We start from the raw sequence: 26,986 nt of genomic DNA on the forward strand, positions 1-26,986 counted from the left end.
ATTCTGCTCTCAGTTATGGTGGAGTAAATGCAGAGTAACTGTATTGATGCCACACAGACAGCGGTGTATCGGAAAGCAGAATTTTGCTGAATATGAGAACAAGGAACAGGAACATACCCTTTCAATGTAGGGCTAGTCTGATCACAGCAGGATACTGCCAGCGGAAGGTAATACGGGCAGATGTGCAAGGCTAGAGTTGCCAATTCTGTGACTAACATAACAAAGATTTTCATATAGTTTCCAACCAAAGGGGGGCTTCTGCTGAAGTGGGAAAGAGGGTGTTTTGGCAACTACATGTCCCATGATGGCAGGAAAAAATTACACTTGTTAGAGGAAAAGGCAGAGCTTAGCCCACCTGTGAGGGAGTTAATTCCTCAGCATACTAAAAGGAGTGAATCTGGGTAAGACGAGAAACAAAAAGGCAAAGGAAAGCAACTATTTCAACACATGAGGTTGCTCTTTGGCTGATTGTGGCTGGAGTAATGCGTGTTTTATGTTTCTTTGAGCAAATGTATAGGTGTTTGTGTCACTGCAGTTGAAAAATGCCTAAGCTTTACAGTCAAACATCCTCCCAGGTCTTTGACTTTTCCACACTGCTTGATCAGTCCTTGTTGGGTCAGCTTGTTGTAAGGGGACCTACAGAGCAGCCTTGGTTTTCTGGCTTGCTGACTGAAGAGATGAGCATGACATACATGTCGCTTTCTTCTTTTCCCCTCAAGGCACATAACTGCTCTGAGGCCTTAGCTACCCACTAGCTACAGAAGAGCCATTTGTGTGGAGAAATATGCCAACTTGTCAATCAGTAAGTTGGTGTTTGGTTTTTCGCACACAATAGTTCCTTGTCCACAGATATCCCCACACGACCCAGAACAATGATATTTCTAATGCTCCTCCCCAGGAGGCAATGCTTATTCCAGATTTATCTTGATGCCTTATGAAGAATTCTCCTGGAAACTTCATTCAAATGGCCTTGAATATGAAGACAGGGACTGAAAATTGGTTGAAGAACCATAAATGGTCATTATAACTGCCAGTGTCGTGAGCTGTGAGGAAGAGGCCCACGGTATAGCCTTGCAACCTGACACACATCCAACAGAACCTGACTACAAGTGTGAGGTTTGGGTCACGTCAGGTATGACGACAATCTGCCCTTCTTGGGCTCAGTCACTTTGGGCAGGCTCTACTCACCTCTTGCCCAAAGGGTCAGCATGCCAACACTGCATGCCCCATTCCTGCCAGCAGCCGCTGCCTCACTGCATGGCGTGTGCTGTGGATTGCATGTGCCAACAAGCTGCAGCCCCTCTTCTGGAGCACACATAGCACAACCAAGTCTCAAGGCTTGGCAGACCTTGTTACGTAGCTACCAACCTTGCACTCCACAGGCAGACAGAGGCTGCTGACGTATCACTGGTATGAGGTGTATGGAGCAGGAGGCTCCCACCTGGCCTGGCCCTTATACTAAGGCAGCAATGGCAGCAATTGCACAGGTTCAGGGTGAAAATGACTTATCTGCATAGGCTCAGCTAGGTTCAGGGAACTATAAAATGAGGCCTGAGCTGACCTCTAGTTCAGTGTTGTGTTGCTCTTATTTAATATCGCTCTTAATGAACTTGAATGAAGGGAGTGCAAGGGGTAAACTGTTTCTTACTGTTGCAGGGGATGCTAACCTGGGATGTGTTGCAACACCAGCAAGAAGATAGAAATTACATAAAAGGGCTTAACAAGGTTAGCAACTTAGGCAAAAGATGAAGTACATCTGCTAAAGGCTGTTATATCTGGGGTAAAGTTATGCAAAACAAAGCAATGGAAAATAAATGCTTGGAAAGCAGGAATGCCAAAAGGGGAAAAAGGTGCTGTGTAACTCAAAAATGGGGTGAAATTGAGGAAAGGACAATAAACCCTGAATATCAGGTAAAGTGTCCCAATAATAATGCAGCTAGTTTGTGGAACAACATCCTCAAGTGCAAGTTCCATCGTAATGTTCAATGATCACTCCCTGAGGAAGGACTTGTAAATAAAAGATCTGCTTTTTTCTGTCTGTTTCCACCTGGCTGCACATAAGAACAAGAAGGTCCCTGTCTACTGTCCCCACTCACTCTCTCAGAAACTCAGCCCTTGAAGGCACAGTCCCCAATACCACACATTGTTTCTCAAATGTAAAGTAGATTGAACAAGGCAATTTCAAATATACCATAAAGAGCAGCTTTATATGGGGTTATGGTGAATGATTAGATTAAACACCTACTAGGTTATAATATTTACAATTATTCTCTAAATGGCAAAACTACTGTTGACTTCATTGGGAGCAGAATCAACCTGTCATCACATGGCATGTGATGGCTAAAAACATGCATGATTTCCACAAGTGGAACCATGGCATGTGTGAAAACCATGAAGTCAGGAGCCAGGGCACGGCAGGGGTTTAAATAGGGGAACTGATCTATATTAGAGCCATCCTGAGAAAGGCTGGGCACCTACAGCTCCTGATGAATTCCAAAGGATTTACATGTTCTCAAGACCAGGCCCTACTTGAGATCTGATAATTTTATACTATGTCAATTTACAATGTCTTACTCACCATCTGGTCTTTGAAATATTTAAGTTCATTCCTGGACAATGTAAACCACCTTGTTTTCCAACTCTGAGAAATCAAGAAAGCAAGCAAATGGGTCTTTTTGAGGATTTTAAAATAAAGTAAAAAGCACAGCAGAGATAATCAAACAACCTTTTCTTTGAAACCATTTTGTTTCTTAAAGAAGCTCTGTGTGTATTCAAAGTGTCCTATACTAAATTAAACTATCATTCCAAAAGTTAACATGGACACTAGATAAAATAAAATCGGAATCAGATGCATTCAAAGGGAGCCTTTGACCACTTGATTATAACATTACTTACCTTACACTTTCTTCTTAAGGCTCAAAAAGTTCTTAACAAGGAATAAGTTTTATCACCATTTTGCAGATGGGAAAATCGGGGTTCAGAGAGGTTAGCTAGCTTGCCCATGACCCCTGGCCTGAAAAGGCCCAGTATCTGCCTCTCAGATTAACACTGCTGGGGAAGCCCAGAACTTGAGACTTTATGTCACAGGTTCCCTTGTACTGATAGACCTTAGGGTCCAGATTGGTCGATTATATCAAGGGGCTTCCTATTGTGTGGTTTTCTGAACAGCTTCAGTGAACAAATATGTATATATTACATAATTTAATGTCAAGCCAATGAAATCGACCTTTGAGCAACTCACTGACAGGAAGCAATCAAAGACATAAGAATGGCCATATGGGGTCAGCCCATTGGTCCAACTAGGTCAGTATCCTGTCTCTGACAGTGCCTGGTGCCAGATGTTTCAGCAGGAGTGAGCAGAATAGGAACATTTATCAAGGGATCTATTCCTTGTCATCCAACCCAAGCTTCATGGAGTTCCACTCCTGACCATCTTGGCTACAGAACTAGCTGCCATGAACTCACCTAATTCTTTTTTGATTCCAGTTATCGTTTTAGCCTTCACAACATCTATTGGGAACAAGTTCCACAGGTTGGTTGTGTGTTGTGTGAAGACGTACTTCCTTATTTTTGTTTTAAAACTGTACCCTATTAATTTGACCTTGGTTTGTGTGTGATGTCAAAAGGCACATAGCACATCCTTCTTCATTTTCTCCATTTTTACTCACCACTATCATATCTTCCGTCAGTCATCTCTTTTCCCAGCTCAACAGCCCCAGTTGAGTCTCTCCTCATATGGAAACTGTCCCATGCCTCTAGGCATTTTTGTTACCCTTCTCTGTATTTTTCCAGTTGTAACATATCTTTTTGAGCTGGTGTGTCCAGAATGACTTGCAGTGTTCAAGGTGTGAGCTTACGCTGACTTTATATAGTGGCATTATTGTATTTTCAATCTTTTTATCTATATCTTTCCTAATGGTTCCTAGCATTCTGTTAGGTGTTGTGTGGGTTTTTTTTGTTTATTTGGCCTGCCTGTGTACATTGAGCAGATGTTTACAGAGAACTATCCACAGAGAAGCCAATATCGCTTTTTTGAGTGGTAATAGCTAATTTAGGCTTCATCATTTTGTATGTGTAGTACTGATTATGCTTTCCAATGTGCATTACTTTGCACTTACCAACATCAAATTTCATCCACTATTTTCTTGACCATTCATCCAGTTTTGTAAGATACCTTTGGACTTACCTACCCGATGTAAATTTTTACCATCTGCAAACTTTCCCAGCTCACCAGTTTACTCTCTTTTCCCTGCTCATATATGAACGTGTTGCCCAGCCCTGGTCCCAGTAAAGGTCTCTTTTGAACTCTGCTGTTTACCTCTCTCCATTGTGAAAACCCTAGCCTCAGTTATGATCCATAAAAGGACTTTCCCTCTTATCCTATGCCTACTTAGTTTGCTAAGAGTCTTTTATGAGGGACCTTGTCAAAAGCTTTCTGAAAGTCCAAGAACACCGTATCACCCTTACCCACATGTTTATTAACTATCCCTCAAGAAATCTAATAGCTTGGTGAGGCATGATTTTCCTTTACAAAAGCCATGTTGCTTCTTCCCTAACATACCTGCATTCATCTATACATTGGCTAATCCTCTTCTTTACTACTGTTTCAACTAGTCTGCCTGGCCCAGACGCCAGGATTATTGGTCAGTAACTGTCAGGATCACTTTAATTTTTTTTAAAAATGTTCTCACATTAGTTACTACTGATCATCAGATACAGAGACCGAATTAAACAATAGATTATATACCACAGTTACTGGTCCTGAAATTTAATATTTGGGTTCCTTCAGAACACATGGATGAATGCAATCTGGTCCAGGAGACTTATTACAAATGTATAAATTTATTCAAAAACCACCTCTATTTACAACTCTATTTGGGAGATTTCCTCAGGTTTGTCACCTAAAAAGAATGGCTCCAGCACAAGAAACTCCCACACATCATCTGTAGTGAAGACCAAAGCAAAGAATTAATTTAGCTTCTCCATAAGGGCCTTGTCTTTCTTGAGTGCTCCTTTAGCACCTCAGTTGTTCAATGGCCCCACCATTTGTTGAGAGGCAGTCTGCTCCTGATGTACTTGAAACATCTGTTAGTTTTTGTGTCATTTGTTGACTGCTTTTAAGATTCTTTTTTTTATCCGCCTAATTATACTTTTACACTTTCACTTGCCAGAGTTTGTTTTGCCATAAAGATGTATTTTTAATTCCTGTATACAGGATATTTAACCAGAGAACATTTTTTCTTACCTTTACTATTCTGCCTTGTTTTATCAAGTATCCTTCTTTTGTACCAAGCTGCAAAGAAACAAGGAAAGGGATCACACTTAAAGGTTGAGGTGTATTTATGTTTTGTTCCTTTTCATTATGAGCAAAACCAAATCAAACTATAGTTCATTCTGCAGATCCCTCCCACCACAACTCATCTTATCCTTGTGCAGGTTCTGTGATATCCCCATAGTGTGGATGAAATTGCCCTCAAGGTCAGGTTTCAGATTGGTCCTTTGTGAGTATGTGTAGGCCAGAGTCTATTCCGTCTCCAAGTATATAATAATACAAAGTCAGTAAAATATACATAAAAATAAAGTCATTTTTCTTCCTTTCCTTTACTTTACTTCATTTACTTTACTACCTAGCTGCCATATGCCATAATACCTACGTAATGTAATAAATCTTGGGATTATCCATGTAGACTGTTCTGGAAAAAAAAATTAAAAAAGCAAAGAGCTGGGACACTTTTTCTTTAGTTAAATAGTCTCTATATGTAACAAAAGCTCTTTCAACTAAAGATGAGCAGAGTGTGTACAGAACATTGTGTAACACAAAAGAATGTGACAGGGAGTTTTGCTGACATAGGCTGTAGTGTAGACACAGCCTCTCTGGAAATGGTTTTCTAACCAGTTATGCACCCATTTTACAGAAGCTTCATCTAGGCTATATTTCCCAGGTTTATTTCTGAGAAGGTCATTTGAGACAATGTGAAAAGCCTTACTGAAGTCAAGCTATACCTCATCTACCACAAGGTGTTACTCTGCTAAAGAAAGCCATTAGGTTGGTTTGACATGATTTGTTCTTGACCAGGGGTCTGCAACGTGCAGTTCCAGAGCCACATGAAGCTCTTTAAGAACTTTGTTAAAGCAAAAAATATAAACTGTTTTAAATAAACCGTGAACATCTTGCAGTAAACATGTATCACATTACAAATCTTTGTGTGTGCGCTGTTCTTAAAAGAAGGCATACAAAAAGTATGGGTTGATGTTATTTATTAAGGACCATCTCCTATTCACATGCATTGCTGCTCTTGAATTACTGAGCTTTTACTGAATTAAAAAAAAATGGCTCTTAGTGCTGTTTTGGTTGCTGACCCCTGTTCCTGACAAATCCATGTTGACAGTTACTTAACTCCTTCCTATTTTCTTGGTGTTTGCAAATTGATTGCCTTATTATTTGCTCCTTTATCTTTCTGGGTACAGAAGTTGAGTTCACTAGTTTATAATTCCCCAGGTTTTCCTTATCCCCTTTTTATAGATGGACACTCTATCTGCCCTCTTCCACTTCTCTGGAATCTCTCCCATAGATCACGAGTTTCCAAAGGTAATTGCCAATGGATCATGTATCTCCTCAATCAGCTTCTTGAGTATTCTGGGATATATTTCATCATTTAATCATTTTGCCTGTCATCTTTTGTAAAAAACTAGTTTCAAATCTTGTTAAAGTTAATATTCTGAAAGTATAGCAGTTAATGTGCTTGGTTCTTCAAGGGTTAAAAATAATTTTAGTTTGACTGGAATGATTTGCATATGACGGCTCTCTTTTCAGCATTTTCTAATGCTCAGCACTGCTGATTTTTTGATGGTTATGGTGGAAAGATCCTTATGCACCACCAGGATTATTTTCTTGACTCTAATAATTTTTTAAAGGGCAGAACAAGAGTGCGTGCTCCAGGATGCCGTTTGCTTGTCATGTTACATTCCAACTTCAGAGTACAAAATTAACTTACCGATGGAGCGCTTGGAACAAGGTCATTTTCAGTTTTTCCTGTCTGCATTGCAGTGTGAACCCGGACAGATTCATAAATAGAAGGTTCTTCCACTTTCCGGGGATATGGATGTTTCAGTACAATTAGCGTTCCTGAATGAAAGATAGCACTAGTGAGTGACCTGACAAAGTGAGTGATTGTCCCAGCTATCTGTTTGTGTGATTTTAAAACATATTTCCCATTTAAAGGTAAGAATGCACAGAAGTCATGAACAGTATTCCATAGAGTTCTGGAGCACTCCTCTGTTCTCAGGTCCTAACAGAAGAGAGGAATTTTAATACACACAGGTCAGAGGATAAGACGACTTTATATCATAAAGGACACTCAAATTATTGATAAAATGAGGCACATCATTTCCAAAATGCCCAGCCTAAGTAGCCTATAAAGTCTTCTGCAGGGGACAAAAATCCTTCCCCACAAACTGCAGAGTGGCTATAGGCAGTGATTGGCGTATTTGTTCAGTGGTGGTTCTACCTGACTAGAGTCGATCATTCTCACCCTTGACTCTGCCCTGCCCTGCTCCTGAGAAGTCCTGGATTTTATTCCCCTGGGCATGTAAATCAGGGGCTCTTGTATGGGCTACCCAAATCCAGCCAGTCTCCCGCACCTAGTGGAACTGCATTGGGTCGGCTGTGTCGGAAAACCTCTGCTCTCCTGTGGGTGCCCAACTGAACCTTGTCTCTTCTGTTCCTTCAAGCAGTCGCTAATGTTATGGCTACACTGTAGAGCTGAAGCCAACATATTTATGCTGACTTAGTCATATCAGCTGAGGCCCCTAGTGTAGCTGCATAATGCCCCAGCAGAAGGACTATCTGCTGGTGTAGGAGCACCATCTCCCCAAATCAGCTAAGAAGTCCTTTTCTGATGCCATAGTTGAGCCTGTGCTGGAGTTTTTGTCAGCAAAGCTATCATGCTTCCGCACCACTGACTGACTGAGCTAAGCTGGGGTAAGTTTTAACTGCAGACCAGGCCTGAACTTTTGAACCTGCCTTCATGCAGACTTGCACATCAACCTCCTCCCTAATGTGATACGAGTAGAAAAGCCAAGAATGCAAAGCACAGAACTGTCACACCTTCAGGAGGCGAGGAAAGGATGTTGTCTTTGTTCCCTTTAGGGCTGTAGTTTGAATCCGCTTTTGCTCACCCATTAATATGAAGATACTTGGGGTAGACACACAACATACGGCTTTGGTGGCTATCAAGCACCTATGCTGTGTTTCACGCAATAGCTAAGCCCAGTATCTTGGAATTTTCACAGCTGCATATAAATACATTGTGCCTTTCTTAAGCCTCCAAACTCAGTGTACAGACCTATAAGGAACCCACACTGAAGTCCAGTGCAAAGAGATGTTCGCTTCACTCTTTTGTGCACAGTTAAGAGGGGACAGAATGGTCCCATAGCTGGGATCCCAATGGCACACCTTAAGGCTGTAATTAGGGGCCGGGCTCTGCTCCTGACCTACTGTGTGGCATTGGGCAAATGGCTTCATCTCATGGGGCTTTGATTTTTCTTGTTGCAAAATGGGAATAACAAAGATGACCCACCTTTGATAAGCAATTTAGGGAAGATTGTAAATGCTCCATGCTCATTATCAGAGCAGATTTAGAGTCTATGTTTATCAGGCTTCCTCACTAAATACAATCTTAGCTTTAGAATATATGAATGCTGTGGTAGCTAAAAGGCCAGGTGGTGGTTGTTGATTTCTAAATGCTCATTTTCTATTTGTGACAGAGGAACAGACTGCATGCAAATGACCTTTTTGACACTTTCCCTCTATTTAGTATATGTTAATATAGCTGTTGTTTCATCTCCCTTGTTGAAACTTGATGGGTTGTGTCCTCATGAGCTTGTGATCATCGGTTCTCACAAGCTAAGCAACATTAAGACTAATGAAGACTTGGACTGAAGATCCACAAGGAAAACTCAGATTGCTGCTAGAAGAGGCACTGTCAGCTGACCCAGTGCCTGGAGAGGGCACTAAGAGACCCAGCTTCTGCTTAAAGTCCCAATCCTGCAGACACAAATGCACATGCCTAAAGTCAGCGCTCACTCAGTGCTTAACGTGTGCAAGAGAATGCTTCATTCTGTGTCTAGTTCCAGCTGACTGGGTATAACAACAAGAGCTTCACAGTGTCCTGGACAAACTTTCTAGGAAGTTCAGCCCATCAAGATACAACTCCCAATATCCCAAGATCTCATCTACACTAGAAAAGGATTAGTTTATATATCTATATAGGCAAATCCTCCTAAGGTAGCTGAATCTTATACTGGCAACAGACATACCATTGTACCAGTTCCCAAGCAAATCAAGCTGTACAAGCAAAAGCATTTTTTTCTGCAATTATAACTATTTTGGGGGTACAAACATTGTGTACAAAATTTAACTCTTGCTTAACAATACTAAAATGGTAACGTTTTAAGAATTGACCTGGCCCATTTTTACACAAGGCAGTTAGTCCCATTTAAATCTATAGGTTTGCTTGGGATATAAAGTTAACCATGTTATTAAATCTTTGCAGGATCAAGGCTTATGAGAGCCATTATAAGAGATATCACAGCCCTGAGCAGCTGCAAGCAGCTGAGGCCATTTGTGTTTGGGGTGTTGAAGAGGGGGGTTTTTAAGATTGTTGTCTGGGCAAGACTCTGACACAGCTACAGTTTGTCTGCTTGCAAAGTGCTTAGGAAGAAAGCAAAACTTACAAGCAGAAAAGCAGTGGTAAAACAAAAGTAAATTCAGATTTTTATTATTCAATCTTAACAGAATAGGAGAACATACATAACGTGTAACATGTAAACAGCCTGACTTCATGGGTGTCTCACCCTAAGATCCAGTCTTTAGGAAGTTAATAACCTAACTTGTCTTAGAATCATAGCCTTTGTTATTTAAGCTGCACTGTCTTCTTTCAGCATAGCTCGTTACACCTGTGTTTCCCCACACTTGATTCATTCATTGTATAATGTTCATTCCCAGAATGCACCCTCCTGTAGCCAGGCCCTTAAACCAAAGGGGTGGGGGGAATAAGCTGCAACATTCAGGAGCCTATTGTGGCTACAAGTAGTGAACTGTAGCTGGTTGTATGCTTTCTAGAGGGTAAGTGTTTGTCTCTTTCTTTCCCTGATCCCCTTGGCTTTTTACTTTGCTTTTCAGGAAGAGTTCTTTCAGCATGGCTTTTAAACCACAGTCCTAGCTTTTAACTTGGACTCAGCTACCATAACTAACTATATCCTGTTACCAAGTAGCTGATCTAGTAGCTAATGAGACTAGAGGTATGCTAGATAGAACTTGTGAGGCAGGGTCTACTAGTGGTGAACCTGATATGCTGCTATTTGCCTGTGCTTTCTCCAACAGGACTATAAGAATAATATCTAAGCACTTTATTGATCTCAAGCAAAGGAATCAGTAATCTTTGGTCATCAGAAAGGGAACTTCCCTTCTCTCTCATACCTTAGTATGTGGCACAGCCTCATGCTGATATATAAATGTGAGGCAATAATAATATACCTTTTAGATTTTTTTCTATATATCAAAGTGCTTCATAAAGGTAAATAAGCATTATTATTCCCACTGTATAGATAGGAAACAGACACCATAACATACTGAATCAGCAATAAAGTCAGGAATAGAAACCAGTTTCCTTGACTCCTAATTAATTAGTGGATCATGCTTCAGTAATAAAGGAACATATTACTTTATTGGTCAGTTTGTTCCAGTTAACACTACAACTTAGTTATAAAGTAATTATTTAACTTTGTTTTTAGGTTAGAGAAATCACCTTTTCTGAAGTGTCTTATTGATATTCTTGCTCCCTACATCGCTGCTTGGTTACAGCAATGTTTGGCAAACTATGTACCGCGGTACACAGGTGTTCCATGAACTCACAGGTGTGCTGCAAGTGTTTGAAAAAATACACTGATAATCTATATTTTCTATTATTGTAGCCAGATGCAATGTTACTACTTCATTGCTATGATACCTGATTAAATTATTTCAGTTTGTTTTTGCTATCTATGTTGCTGTTTGGGGGTGTTTATTGTGGTTTGATAATATTTTAAGAGACTTTTCATAGGTGTTCTGCATAAAAATTATTTGGGGTCCTGTATTCTCAAAAAGTTTAAGAAACACTGGGTGAGAGGATGTTGTAGACAAGTGTTACACATACACCATTCAGATTAACCTTCAGGGAGCTATGATTAAACAGCAGGCAGTATATGTTTCCAGCAAAACACTAGCAAAGGAGATCTCTAAAATTAGATTGGTGTTTCAGGTCCAAGTTTCCTCCCTACCCACATGAATTTTCTAAGACCAGATAACTCACAAAGGTAATTCATCAAAGTGACCATCCACAATAAACTTTCAAAATGATGTGTGAAATTCTATAGACTAATTATTTTGCACAAGGAGATGGGCTGCGGGAAGAAGAATATTTGAAGTCAATAGCTGACACCTAATCACAGGTACAGGGAAGTATGCAAATGTGATATGCTTTACTTGAGTTATGTGGTGTAGGTCCAGGGTCATAGTCAACTTAATATTCACCAGCTCCATGGAAAACTGCTTTTGCATTTAATAAGAATGGATCCAAGAGGACCCTAATTTGCTATTATTTGAAATAAGCCAACAGAACCAAACAGAATGCATTAACTTCCATAGACTATTGATATACTTGGCACAAATGGCACATGCTGGTTCAAACAGCCTGTAAAAATATTATGTTCTATTAAGTTCTGTAGGATTTTTCCATAATGATATTTTTTATGTAGAGTAATTCAGCAAATACATAACTAGAAATGGCCAAGCTAATCTGTACCAAGACCTTTTTTGTGATGTGTTTTGGCTTTCATTTTAGGGGTAGGTGGGTGATATAATTCTGCTTTCCAATGAATAGGAATAGCCTGAAAACTGACAGAAGAGGAAAATATCAGTATATGATTGTATTCTTGGAAATTACAGCTGATTAAAGCCCCAAATTGGTTTTCATGTCTTCCTAATGACTCAAAGCTTATACATGGGTTCCAAAAACAACAGCTGGGAACTGGTAAAGGAAGCAAACAAACAGAAAAGAATAACCTTTTGACGATGTCAGTTTGGCAAGAAGTCAGAAATACGATAGCATGTTGCTTCTTCCCTTGTTTTAGAAGCTCACTTCAGTAACCAAGTCTAGTTGTCTAGTCAAGAAAAAGTCTTACAGAAAATAGCTGAGAAAGCCACATTTGTTTGTTTTGTGTTTGTGGGTTTTTTGTATGTTTTTGTGCACACTGAAACACTGAAGTAAAAATCAGCATGTGTGGGTGGCTACTTGCAATGACTAAAGAAGCCATAGGCAGAAATAGGCCTAGTTAGAATTCTAATGTTTAAGCCCCAACCCAGCACAGAAATCACATGCATCAGATCTCAGGGCTTTATGCAACTTTTAATCGATAGATCACAAAGCACTTGCGCTGGGCTCACAGTCAGAAACATAGAGCATCTAAATGACATAAGATTTCACAGTGACTGTTTTACCCATGATGGCTTATGCCCAAATAAATCAGTTATTCATTCAGGTGCCACAGGATTCTTTGTTTTTTTGTAGACACAGACTGACATGGCTACCCCATGAGACCTGTACCTTTTTAAAATATTTTCACAACTCTTTGCAAAACTTCATCTAAAACATAAAAGGTACCCAGTTTTTTCACTGTGATTTTATTTATGTTTATAAATGGAAAAAAATTCATTGATATGAAAAGCTGAGTTTTGGAAAATGGAAACTTTTTTTTTTTGGTGGGAAATTTGTAATAATGACCACTTATCACACACGTTTACATTTTCAAAAGTTTCCACTTTTAAATTTTTGTTGCCAACATGTTGATTGGCCACTAAGTTCTACCCTCCTTTCCCATGGACATGGAACATTCACTTGAGAACCATGAGCTGCTTTGACATTTTTCCTGCACCACTGCCACATTTCAGAGCCCAAACTAACTGTAATTTTAAATGGAAGAAAATGATAATCGGAAGAGGGAAGCTTTTATAACTGATTCTGTTTCTTTGTAGGTAATAGCATGTGCTTGTGAAGTCCTTTGTTTATAAAACAGCCAGAGAACAAAATAATTCCGGGTTCCTTGTTTATTGGGTCATATTGTTGAGCTGCCAATTCTGCCAACATCCCCTACAAGCATTTAAAAAAAAATGGATTATACAGTTACTGTCCACTGGTGCCTGGGCCAAAGTTCTCACATTATCTATCACTGAGGGAGAGCATGGTCTGGAAGCCAGATCTGGATTCTGTTCCCAGCTTTGGCCATTGACCTGTTTTCTGATCTTGGGCCAGATACTTCACCTCTCTTGCCCTAATGACATTTGCCTTCTTATGGATAAAAGGTAAGTATTACAAGTCTGTTCAACCACAAGACCACTTACTGCCCTTGCTCCCTTCAATTAGCCATTACCCCCCATTAATCATTATTAATCATGCTTATTACAGTTGTGCTCAAATAATTTGACATCAGGATGTGAAATCAGCAGTGGTGCCAATTCTTTCTTCCTGTATATAGGAGAGATAAGTGGAAAGGGAATAAGCTTGTTGGCAAGATACTTGACTACCCATTTCCAGCCTATAGCTCTGTCTGATGAGAGGTTTCACAGAGCTAGCAGAATCTGATTAGGGCGTTTTAAGCCAACTGCCATGCACATCATTCAGCACTAGGGATCCAGCTTGCAGAGATCACGTAGCACCAAATCCTTATTTACTAATGGATGTAACACATGGAGTGAAGGAAAGAAAAATCATAATTTTCTATGTCATCTGAAATATATCAGCAAGTTTAACCTTTCAAATATTTCTGATGTCAGATAAGAATGTTCTCGTAGTCCAAAATGTAGGGTTTATATTGAAATAGTCTCATCCTGCACTTTAAATCAAAACATGTCTGGCAAACTAGTAATCCAAAGCATAGTTCATCATACAGTTGTATTTCTAAAACAAACCTTAAAACCCTGTGACTGGGTTAATATTTGTCCCACATATACAGAAGTGTTTGAGTCCATAGACATAAAAAATACAGCATCATGGTAATTGCACTTGGTAATATTCATTAGGCATCTATTTGATCATTTGCAGGTATATACCTTTACTGTATATACAAATTATTTTCATATTTTTACATACCTGATACTAAAATTTTGTCCCCAGATATTAATAGTTTTCTGTCTTACAAACATTAATGAATTCTAGCAATTTCTTCCAAGAAGGTAGGAAAGTCTTAGCCTTATTTTAGGGATAAGAACAACCACAACAAGGAACACTGGCCCATCACCATACAAGTGACAATACTGCAGCTAGGATTAGAACTCAGGAGTGCTTGGCACCTAGACCTAACCTATTCATTTTACCATTAGAATAGACCCCCCTTCTCTTTTTCTCAGGATTAATGCTAGAAATTTGAACTCAGAGTTTTAAATTTCATCCCTACAAGTGAGTTGGTCTATGATCTGCTGGCAATAAGCATCTTTCTCCTCCTTGACCCTCTTCAGGCAGTAGCTGTTCATTGAAATGTTCTGTGATTTTTCTTATTTTTAAATAATACAGCTGATAAAGTAAATATTTTGAAAACAAAATATAATCTCTGCTTCATGGCAGAGCAAGTCAATAAGTAGGCTGCTCGGGGAGGAAAGGCAAAGGTTGATGGTAAAGTACAGGGCATGTCAGCTGTAGGAGAGGTGGGGAAACCACTGGGGGCTTATGGGATGGAAAGTCATAGAAATAAATTCTTGCAGAGCTCTCTGCTTCCCCTACTCTCAGCCCTGTCCCACCACACCTACTCTTCTGAGAGGATGTTTAAATGTTATTATGGGACAGCCATCACATTGAAGTTTTTAATCCAATATTTCTTTACCTCAAACTCAAAACTAGGGAGGCAGAGTTTAAAAGTCCCATCCTCCTCGGCATTCAATTTTGTTTTCGATAACTGATGAAAACTAACCCTATTGGCTTGATTTGCTGAAAGCAATTTCTATAGTTCCATCCCACATGCAACATCAAACTTGTATCAAACACCAGCTGACTAACAAATTGAAAAGTTCTACCAGGTAGCTCCATAGGAGAGCTGTGGTTCCCTCCCTTCCCCAGGGTGAATACACACAAAGGCATCTGCCTCAGGGAACAGAGAGAAGCAGGTGGGTTCATGGACTTGTCATGCCACTGGGCTAGGTGGAAGGGGCCTCAGGTAAAATGGGTAGAACTGGGCCAGCCGGCCCTCAGTACAGGCTGGAGTGCATTGTGCTGCCTCTCTCCATCCAGCCCTCCTTCCCCCACTGTTCATCTCCTAGCGGCAGCCAGGAGCCCCAGGTCCTTCTGAAGTATGAGGACCTGGGGCAACTGCCCTTTTGCCCCCTCTCCTCCATTGGTGGAGCTGGAGAGAAGATCCTAGTACTGACTCTACCTGGAGACCAAAATGGGCTAGTGTCCCAGGCTACTGAACTCACAACCTGCTTACTTTGTTTTTTGTCTAGATTAAGTGGCTGGTCTCCCAAGAGACAGCCACCTCTGGTACTTTAACATTTTTCATGTAGTATTTTGTGGGTGCCAGAGTATACCTGAGCAGGTTTTGAATAAAAATGTCTCTCCGGTTTGGATTCCCTAAGACTGTCATGTGACATCTATTGTTTACCTGTCTCACTTCCAATTAAAGGCTGGTTCGCAAAATGCATGACTAACTCCTTCAAGCTGGGAAATTCATTGAAGCCGAACTTGAAAGCTGTCCCAGTGTGCTCCACATGGAAATGTTTCACAGAATCTTTTGCTCTAAAAGGAAAAAAGACAATTGTCTGTACATGCAAGTTTTCAAATTAAGCAATGTCGCTGCAGGACAATGTAAACGCTGCTTCATGCTTACACAGCACCAACCTTTTTTAGATCTTTGAGTGGTAGGAATGTTGAGGCTGTGTTTTTTTTAATTTTTATTTTTTCCCCCAAAGATACAGCCTGTTCAGAGCTCCCATTTACTCCTTTTAGAGTTGAAAGTGCTTGATACTTCTGGGAGCCAGCGCTATAAATTAAGAGTTGCAATGCCACTATGAAGAAGCTTACGTATGAAAAATATCTTACAGATGGGGTATAATAAAAAGCACACACAGCTTAACCAACTTGTCCAAGGTCACAGTGGCAGTCAATGACCAACTACAGCTCAAGTCCTTTCTTCCAGCATCCTGCTCTACCCACTAGGCTGCCTGCCCAGTTAGCAGCAGTACAGTTAATTCTTAAAATATAATCCTTGTGCTCAATGTACACATTTGATTATTATTAAATAACATTTTCAAACATTAGCTGCCTAATTTAGGCACCTTTAAAGGTGGCTGCTTTCTCCTCCCTCCCGCGCAAAGTCTTCCTAATCTCACTGTGAAGTCTTTTTGTGTTACAGGTGCTCAGGACTTTTCATATTTTCATATCAGGCCTCCTTTATTTGCATGCCTAAGTATAGCTTTAGAGTTTAATTTTGGGAAGCTAGGTTTCAGAATTTTTTGCCTACTGTTTACTTTCACCACTGAAGGACCCATCAAGATCAGGGTTCTGTTCTGTTAGGCACTATACAAATCTACACAGGAAGACAGACTTTTATCTTTATTGGTACAATGCCATTCAGGACAACTTGTCAACATGTACAAAGAGCTAGCAGTCCTGACTTCCTTGCTGGATGTTTGTCATCCATAAGACAGTGACACAATTCATAGAAAAGGCATCCAAACAGGTATTTCTCCTCTATTAAAGTGGATCCTGCTAACAATAGCAACTCAGGTAGTCCAGAGAATGTTTATACAAAAATGTTGCGGGGGGGGGGGATGGGAAAGATATATTGAAAATAGCAGAGGAAGGGGAGAAGTTATGAATTCCTATTATTGTTGCATGATTTAGTAGGAACTACATTTTTTATACTGGATGGTTACAGTCCCTGAAATGCTTTACTGCATCTTGGCTATTTTTAATTATGTTAAATAGCCATGTTCTAAGCACAGGTGGCCACTCCAGGGTGTGCATTCACAGCATATAGAGCTCCTCTCTTGTGGCTGAAAAAGCCTTCTGCCTTCAGCGTCCCATCACACAATGTATGCAAGACATAGGCTGTCATGGCTTCTTGTTACACTGAGGTCATGGTCTCATCTCTTCATCTAATTTTACAGGAAATAAAGTGTGGCAATGAGAGCAGGCACTCTTCATTGCATAGTTCCTCTTCAAAGTTGGTGAATTTAACCACTCACTAGCTTCAGATGCAAATATCAGTCAAAATATCAAGGGATATCTATCTGATCATGAATTGCATACTGAAGCAAGCTGCTAATGCTGACTGATAAAGTGTGTGTGTGTGTGTGTGTGTGTGTTAAATAAAGGACATATCAAAATGTTCAAGAGTAGCTGAGTTGGTTGAAAAATGAGGGTGGTGTGTGTGCCAGGAGAAACATCTGAATAAAATTTAAAACTTTTGAAATGAACATTTTATTTTGTTTTAGCTTCATCAAAAATCCAGGGATTAATTCAGCATGAAACAGGCATTTTTTCATTTTGTTTAAAGTTTTTCATGGATTCTTTCTATGGATTCTTTCTATTAACCAAAAATTTGTTTCAAAATGAATTTTTCCCTACCTCTTCTCCTCCCCACTATTTTTATTTCCATAGAAAAAAAGAGAAGGGGGTAGCATAATTAATTCAACTTTTTCAATTAATTTTGCTGAAAAATAAAGTCAAGGGAAATAATTTTTTGCTAAAAATTCACTTCCCTCGACAAGCCATTATTTCTATGAAAAACATTTTAATTAAAAACTTTAGGCAGCTGTTCTGAGATCTTCTAATCGACCACATCAAAAGGTGGAAGCAAACATTTACACCAGACTGTAAAGAACTGTGAGGACTAACTTTAAGTATACTCATTGATCTTGACTTCTGGATGCTAATTTTTCACATCAAACCAGTTTGCATATATCTGAAGTGTCATCTTTGGATTCTGTCTATACAAATAAAACATGCAAAGTAATTTTAAAAATAGAATCACTTAAAGACTTACTTAAATTTCATCTAACTAACAGGAGGTACACTCCTTCATAGGTATTTTTCTAGATGTTTGGCTTTGTTCATTTCTTCCTCCCCTTCACAATGCAAACAACTATACCACAACAGATGAGTAAGTAGGAAGGCATGTACTTTGGCTGATATGCACTATGTTTCTTCATAATAAGTTACCATTACATGCATCTAAAGGGCATCAAAAAGATCTGGGCAGTCTGAACTGTCAGTGAAACTTTCAATAATCTCCATTCTACTCACCAGTCTTGTGCTGGAGTAACTCCACTGACTTCAACAAAGTAACAGAAAAGTGATGTAACGCAGTAAAGAACTAGGGGCAAGGATGCTGACCTGTGATTCTATTTTAACTAATAACTATTGATGAAGTATTATTGGTTTGCTACTTTACTACACTGTTCTTAAGGATGACTAAAGCCTTCCAGTCCAAATCTCTGTTCAGTTTCTTAAATTTACAATGTCTGAGTTTTGCAGGTACAGGTTGAACCTCTCTAGTCCAGCACCGAACCAGAGAATCTGCCAAACAACTGGAGGTCATTGTTATCTAGCAGCATTACCAACACCTCCACTGCTTACTGGGCTCTTTGAAAACATTTAGGCATAAATAACACCACAGGAACACTGACAGCCAGGGCTAGTGGCTGTAAACAAACCTCACAGGACAGTAGGAAACTTGGTAATACCCATGATAAGTAGACATCTGACTAACTCAAATCATGCTGGACCAGAGAGTGCCAGACAAGAGAGGTTCAACTTGTATTATAAACTTGGATTTAACAGAGAATTTTTGTAAACTGATAAAAAGAAATATTTAATTAGTAATGACTCTTTTGAAATATATATAACTTTAACATTGTCTTGCAAAACTGGCCAATGGCAGAAGCGTAGCTCAAGTAGCACTTGATTCTTTCTGCTAGTGTAAAAATACTCAGATCACTGAAAAATTACTCTTCAAAAACTAAAATGTTTTAAGAAATGTTTCTGTTTTCTCCTTGTCATGTGGGTGTTTGTTTTTTTTTAAATAAATACAAGGCACCTGTAATCAATACTTCTTGGGACCTCTGTATGGCGGTCCTTCTTAACACCACGGGACGCCAATTGGTTTAGGTGCTGTACAAATGAGCGGGGGGTAGGGTTTAAGGCATTCCATGCTGCACAATGCTCATGATCTGGGAATGTGTCTGTATTAAAGCTATATTTGCTGGTATCTCTACACTGACAAAAACCACTAGGGTACTAGTGGGAAATTGGGTTTCACAATGGCAGTTGATATTGGTTACCAGTGAAATATCTTACAATGATACCAGACAATATATAAATGGCAAGTTATTAATTTAAATGGTGTCAGTGTTCTTATTTGCAAGTTATCCACGGCAGTGCATGCAATGTTAAGAAAACATCCCCTTTAAAATCTTGTTATCTCAGTTATTGGGAAAAGCTCCTTACATCAAGACAAAGACTCAACAGTCAAGGTCGTAATCTTTGAGCATGGTTGCAGAGTCTGAGTTACCTATTCTCCTGGTGTCAGTCTTAACTCCTTTATGTCCCTTGAGCTACACTGATTTACATCAATGGCGACTCTGGTATTCTGAGCACTCGTGCATTGCTGTGACTCTGGGCACAATGTAAAACTTGGGATGGGCTTCTGGAGGCATTGTTTGGTCTCCAAAGGCTGTAGTCAGGTGGTAAGATGTAGCTGTTAACTGCTATGTTTACCACGATAAAATTCTCACCACGGAGTCTTTCTGCTCACTTAAGTCTGATCCCTTTACTATTATGTCTGCTAATCCAGGTAGTTTTACAATTCTAGAGGGTTTTGAAAGATTGTACAATCTTCAAATCAGCTCATCAAATGAAGCATCTTTCAGCAGCAAGAATGCCGACAGACCTCTGAAACTGGGCACAAATATTAGGTGTTGAGATGTTTACTTCTTCCTGGTATGGCATTCAACAAGGTTTCACTTGGATGCAGCTTACTGGTCAAAACCCCTTTTTGATTTTCTGATCACAGAACTATTAATGTGTTATATATAAAATTAATCATGTGTACCACTGTTGCCAATAATCCTGGTGGTAAGTGGAAGATGCTTATAATGGTAGAAATACAGTCATGTAAGTTAGTTAATTTTTTTCCTCATATTCTACCTTACTGAGAGAGAATACAAGTCACTCCTTTCATTACTCTTCCTTAAGAGATAGCTTCCATCACTTCCGTTGGAAAGAAGAAGAGCCTCTGCTGCATGGCGGGTGAGATTATCATGGTACCACCTAGCAAAATATGAAGGTTAAAATGTCACTCATTTGGTCTGACACAGTGACTTGCAAAGCAGTAATAACCCCCTGGATGGGGCTGCAGCCAGCTCTTCATTATAACCTGAAATATTTGCACATGTATTCCCTCTCTCTCTCTCACATGCGCGCACACACACACTTCTATCTTGCACACGGGGGCACATATTTGCAGTACAACTCCTTTGACCTGGACATTTTCATGGGGAGACTTTTTTTTTTTTTTGCAAACTCTGAACGAAATTGGTTCCGACTATTATGTCAGTTAAGCCATGAATACAATTCTGACTTTGTGTAGGGAGGAAATCTAGCCCTTTTTGTTCAGTTCTATCTCAAAAAAAAAAAAAAAACAGCCAGGGGTGTGTCAAACATCCAAACTTCCCCCTGACGTTAGCTCTTCCAGGAAACTAGTTCAGACTTTGTCTGAAAACCCCAAAGGTTAGGACTATAAAGCCATTTGTTTCCTTCTGCTGCATGATGGAGGCTGAGGCCAAGGGGGTGTGGGAGGGGTGGCAAATCATGGCCTATTTATGTGTGTGAAAATCTCCAAGTTTTCTCAACTTGATCCCCTGATAGTATTGCAAACTGGGCCTCCAGACACCCTAGTGAACAGGAGCCCTGTGGGGAACAGCCCCAAAGCAGAGCAGGGTAGGCTCCTGAGCATTTTTGTTTCTGCAGCATGCTTCCTTCAAGTTCAGGTTGATTTTTCCGAAGAAAATCCACTTTGGAGTTCCTGCTGCTCTCACCAGTAGCTACAGTCCCTCCTGGGCTATGAACTTCCACCTTCAGAAGTGAGGATTGTACCAGTGTTGCTTTAAGCCACTGTACGGTAACTGAACCCTTCCAGTGCTGCTTGTGCCAACATTGTCCTTAAGCTTAAATAAAGCTCGTGTTTACCCCTTGACCTATCTATACAAAGCAATCCTATCCCTTCTCAGCTGTCTTTTGGCTGTGCTAAACAATCCAAGTCACCTCTTCTAAAAGCACTGGCTATACTCTAGAGGAATCAATAAGAATACAGGAATGGACAATGAAAACACAGGGGGTGAGACATACTCCTTCCTCGTACTAGTATTGTGCTCCTCTCATTCTTTCGACTCGGGTAATACTGAAGATTATTTAAATTGAAAGGGAACCACACGGGCTTTTATTTTCCAGTTTGTGCGCTTTGAGCATTTGACAGCACTTTGGGCTTGTCTACACTAGCTCCCTACTTCGAAGGAAAGATGGTAAGTTGCATATGCAGCACTTCATTAAGCAAATTCTCCTCCACGGCAACTTCAAAGTGTTCAAGTGTAGCCGCAGCTCACTCGCTGGGACTTCAAAGTGCCCCAAGCACTTCTGAGAAGTAAAGGGACTTCAAAGTACCGGTGGGTGAGCCATGGCTACACATGAGCTGACACTTCGAAGTTGAACACTTCGAAGGTGCCAGGGGGGAGAATTTGCTTCAAGAAGTGATGCATATACACCGCAGCACTTCATTAACCAACTCCCAACCCTACTTACCACGCTTTGAAGAAGGGAGCTAGCATAGACAAGCCCTTTGTGTATAGAAACTCAGTGAAAAAACCCTTTCAGACAGCAACAGGCAAGCAGAAAAACACACTTAAAAACCAGGGTAGACTGTTTAAAAGGTAGTTTCTCAGAAAATGAATTTTAAACAGCCCTCATGTTGACAGTGTCCTAACTATTTATTCACATTTCACTGGTTGTAATTTCTACAAAAATTTGAGTTTTAACTTTCCATATTTTTCCCCTCAGTCCTGCAAGAACAGGGGTTTAAGTGCAAGACATTTCTTTACCCTTTTCAAGCTCTGTCTCCTATCTTCTAAATCTGTATTTCCTGAAATGTTTTTTTTTCTCCTCTGTTACACTTCCTCTTTCAGGCAAATATGCGGCACATACTACTGTAGCCAAAAAGATAGTGTTCAGAAAAAGCCTGTACATTAATCTATCATGTCAGCAATACCGTTCAACCATGCTTCTGAACACACTGCCGACAAATAAATATGTCTTGGTTAAAATCTTCACCTGGAGGAAGTATAACTTTTTTTTGCAGTAGAGGGGAAGGGAGTGAAATTACTCTGTCATCTGTTATAGACCTTCAAGAGAGAGGCCTGAGCCCTGAAAAGTTCTGAGCGCTATTTTTGCATATAGGTAACCTGGCTTAATTTCGAAAGGACTGTAACATGGAATAGAGGAAATCAAAATGGAAAGAGACATTAAACAAATGGCAAGATCTCAGAAACTTTCCTGACGCAAATTCAGGGTATACTGGATACCACATCCTGTTAAATACCCTGCACCTAAATAGGAAAACTGTTCCCCATAATAAAAAGTCCAAGAATGAGCGAGTGGGAGAGGAGCGAATACAGTATCTGGCGATCACATGGTAGGCTGAGCCCTGTAAGAGGCAACTGGTCCAGACCACCTGTGCATCACGAACAGCTTCTCAGTGTATCTGACAGAGGGCAGCTGGTCTCTATAAACATAGGGAAACAGAGAGAGAGAGTGCTGTGGCAGAGACTGTAGAGCTGGCAGGGAGCCACAGGCTCCTGCAGAAGACTCTTGACTGTCGGGGGAGGGCTGTGAGCACCAGGAACAGAGAAGCCTGGGATTCGGTAAGAACTGCCAATGGCAGATTTTAAAGGAGAAATATGAACCCTCCAGCCAGGAAGGCCTAGGACCAGCCTGCTAAAAGCAGGGATTTGAGCTCAACTTTGTAGACTTTGAGTTTTGTTCTTCACTTTAACAAACTAAGCATCTTGGAGAAATCAGTTTTGCGGTGTTTATCCCCGGTGGGAGGGCATGAAGCAGGGTGCTGCTGAGCCACCTCTGCCACAAGGAGGCCCTCAGGAGGCAGCCAGTCTATACACCCTTGCAGGTGAAACTGTATTCCTGCTCATACGTAAATTGCTATTGGCCCTGTGGGTGTCCTAAGAGACAGCAATGATTTAGAGCAGGGCTGCGCAAAATGTAGGGGGGGGCCTCCGTAGAGGGGGCATGAAATTTCACACAGGGAGCGCAGTACAATCCTCTGCTGGGTCTCAGGCTCATCCACCTCGTCAAAAATGTTGAAATATGTGTTAGTTCATGTGTAGGTGCATTCCCATTTATGGGCCAATTAATGGAGTTTTTTACATTCTGCAAACTTATTTTCTGACACCTGCTGAAAGGGTTTTGTTTGTTTGTTGTTCTCATCTGAACATAACTGAAATATTGTCAGTTTGGATGACATTAGACAGCTTGGAGGGGCCCTGCTAACTGCAGGGATGAAAATTGGGGCCTGACATAAAAGGTTTGTTCATCCCCCATTTAGAGGACCTGCGAGGCCTGGACTCGGATACCATTCTGAAACCTAAGGAAATCTGAGTTTAGCAGAGTTCCTGGGTTTGGTTTTCCTTTCTTTAATGTATACATGTAGGAAAAGGTATTGGGACAAATTCTGATCTCAGCTACATTGCATACAGTTTGAATTTAGACCAATGGAATGAAAAGCAGAAGTCGGACCACAACATTTCCTGGCATTCATGATAAAGTGGTCACTAGCCTGACACATGGTAACAGTGCATCTCCCTTTTCTTCTCATTCATCGTAGCAATTCAGTATTTCAATAAACACACCCTACAAAGATTTAATTAGGATTTAAGATCAATTGCTGCTTGAAGCCTATTTCAGAAGCAAAGGCTAGTTAGTGAATCTGTCTCCCTACTTAAAACCAAACAAACAAACAAAAACCTTCATAATTTGAAAGTCCATGGAGGACAAGACCCAATGAAACCTAATGCAGACAGAAACCTAATGCTACCAAGATTTTGGGGGGTAAGGATCTGTTCACAGAACTACATACACTGTATGCAGTAAAATAAATGGCACAAATGAAGATCAAAGCATCTTCCTTTGGAACACCTGTTGTTCTGGGGCTTGGTTACAAAGCCCATTTTAACTGTCAAAGGTCAGTCTCGGTGGTGGTGTTCCAACAGCACAATGATGGGACCAGTGTTAACATCTAACTAGTTCTAGAACTGGAAGAAAGGGCAAGATTTTTGGAGTGAAATTTCATATAAATTGTTTCAATTTGGTGACCAAGAAACACAGGTTCCCTACCTCCACACCCCTCCTCCAAAAGTGTTCTACCAGTTATCAATTTTTACATAGACAGTCTTTTAAACTTGAAGTTGCTCATTGAAAAGAAATGAGACGTTTCAAAAGGGCTTCTATTTTTAAGTTTCAGAAACATTTTGAATAAAAAGTTGTTTTCACTTTCTTTTCAAGCTCAAAAATTGAAATAGAGCAAGGCTCAGCAAAACTTTCTTTAAAAAATTAAATGGGAAAACTTTTTATATTAAGAAATGGATCTTCTACATTTGGTTCAAAATATTCCCACACCTTTGACTGTATCTATTTTGGTTTTTGAGGTGGAGGTGTTACTTTATATGCCAAGAAAGCCCACACACAAACAACAAACCCTGATATCCTGTTATGGCCATCCTGGTCAGCATATAAAATATAAACAGATGTGACAATATCAATTAACTGCTGTTACCAAAGCAACTGTGTCAGACATTGTAGAATTGCTTTTGTTTTTCTTTTTATTCTGACACAATGAAAAGTCTTGGTAATCTGAAAATTCAATTTTTAGTACTGACTAATCCTTGAGATGGCCATTCAAAATGTGTCTGTGGGCCGGGTGGGAGGGGGTCTCCTGGCATGTTTTGTGTGGTGTGTTTGTTTTGGTTTTTGGCTTACTGCCTATATTTAGTGACAACCTGTTTTAATGTTTTGGTTGTCTTGCAGAGAAAAGCAAATATTTTCACGTAAATATCCAGGAAAGTCCTGTAAATGGCCAATTCATACATTTAAATAGACAATTTATTCTCACAGTATGATAATGTAAGTTTAAAAAGAAGTCTCAAAGGAAAACTGGAACCCATTCTCGTCAAGTCAGCAGTGTGGCTCTTCAGAAGGTCAAAATTAATCTCAGTTGAAATCCGCTATGAAATGTACTTGACAAAAAAGTTTTTAATTACTCTTGGCACAGGCACTAGTGCAAATGATCTGTTTGCAAAGGGAGTTCGTGTGACACGAGCCATGGGGCTGTCTCTCTATGAAAGGGTTGCTGATCAGTTTCAGACCCGCCCTAACCTCAGTTTAACACTCAGTAGAACTATTTATATGTGTGTTATTTAACTAAGACCTGTTAAATCTTTTTTTTTTTTTTAAACACCACATTTTTTATATTGTTCTCAATTTAGTTGTACTGCAGTACAGGTTGAACCTCTCTTGTCCAGCACCCTTGGGACATGCCCGATGCCAGATGAGAGACTCAATATTGTCTAGCAGTATTATCAACCGTTCCAATACTTACTGGGCTCTTAGAAGACAGTTAGTTACAGCTAAATAACAGCACAGAAGACTGAGAGCCAGGACTGGTGGCTGGAAACAAACTTTTATGATATTAAGGGAAACTTGGCCACACCCATGCTATGTGGTCATCCGGCTAACTAAAATCATGTTGCCAGACAAGACGGTTTTTGGTTTGAGCATTGGCCTGCTAAACCTAGGGCTGTGAGCTCAATCCTTGAGGAGGCTGTTTAGGGATTGGAGCAAATAGATGTCAGGAACAGTGCTTGGTCCTGCCAAAAGGGCAGGGGACTGGGCTAGATGACCTCCCAAGGTCCCTTCCGGTTCTAGGAGATATGTATTGCCACTTTATTTACAAAAAAAAATAGAGAGGTTCAACCTGTACAGTCTAGGAGCCTCATTTGCCCCATTGTGCTAGGCACTGGGTAGATGTACTCAGTGATAGTTGACCCACCATTAAAACAAGGTCAAGGTCTCTTTCTACTGTCTCTCACAAAGAACTCCTCTCTCTCTGCACACATAGCCAGTCCTGCCAGCTGGGGAGGACAAGGGAGACAACTGCCTGGGGGCCCAGATACAAAAGGGCCTGGAAGTCCCAACTATAGCCACAGCTGTCACTGCAGCAGCTGGAGGCTGGGGCTGTTTAAATCAATGCTGGAGCACTGTGTGGCACTCGCCAGGCAGTGCTGAAGCCTTGGGGGAAGGGGCAGCGTTCACCATAAGCTCAACGGTACTGAGATCTGGCTGCTCCAACCCTCCCCACTCCACCAGAGGCCCCCCCCTCTTCTGGGGGGCCTGGAGCAGATCACTATCCCTCCCCCCACCAACCGCTTTGCCCAGGGGCCTGGGCAGGTTGTTGGTCCCGCTGCACACAGCTCATTTAATGCATTTTAGATCAACCTAGGCATCATGGAATGCAGCCAAGATCCATTCTTTATTGATAATATGAATAACTGTGAGCTTGATTTATGCACCTTCAGGGAAGCCCTATTAAGAAATAAGCTGTTAGTACATCCCTTGACTGAAGAAAAGCAGTGCAAAATAATCCCCGTTCCATAGAAACTGGGTTCAAAGAACCATTAGCTAAGCTGCTGGAAATAGGACTACCTCTGTTAGCCAAGATGGGTAGGGATGGAACCCCACACTTTGGGGGGGTCTCTATGCCCCCAACTTCCAGAAGTTGGAGCTGGATGACAGGGGAAGGAGCACCCTGCAATTTTCCTGCTCTGTTCACTCCCTCTTAA

General features: G+C 40.5%; 1 protein-coding gene across 2 annotated transcripts in view; it reads right to left on the reverse strand.

Annotated features, from left to right (window-relative positions):
* The window catches only part of DAPP1 (dual adaptor of phosphotyrosine and 3-phosphoinositides 1), a 49,967-nt gene that overhangs the window by 9,914 nt on the left and 13,067 nt on the right, over window positions 1-26,986 (reverse strand). Inside the window, exons 2-6 of one of the 2 annotated variants that reach the window (XM_074993526.1) lie at window positions 20,235-20,357; window positions 15,688-15,821; window positions 6,996-7,126; window positions 5,246-5,293; window positions 2,579-2,641 (exon numbers count right to left, since the gene is read on the reverse strand). In XM_074993526.1, coding sequence (XP_074849627.1) covers window positions 2,579-2,641; window positions 5,246-5,293; window positions 6,996-7,126; window positions 15,688-15,821; window positions 20,235-20,357 — 499 coding nt within the window. The remainder of the gene's footprint in view (window positions 1-2,578; window positions 2,642-5,245; window positions 5,294-6,995; window positions 7,127-15,687; window positions 15,822-20,234; window positions 20,358-26,986) is intronic. The other variant, XM_074993527.1, reaches the window with a different exon arrangement.

Source organism: Carettochelys insculpta, chromosome 4 (genome assembly GCF_033958435.1).
Source record: "Carettochelys insculpta isolate YL-2023 chromosome 4, ASM3395843v1, whole genome shotgun sequence".
Taxonomy (NCBI): Eukaryota; Metazoa; Chordata; order Testudines; family Carettochelyidae; genus Carettochelys; species Carettochelys insculpta.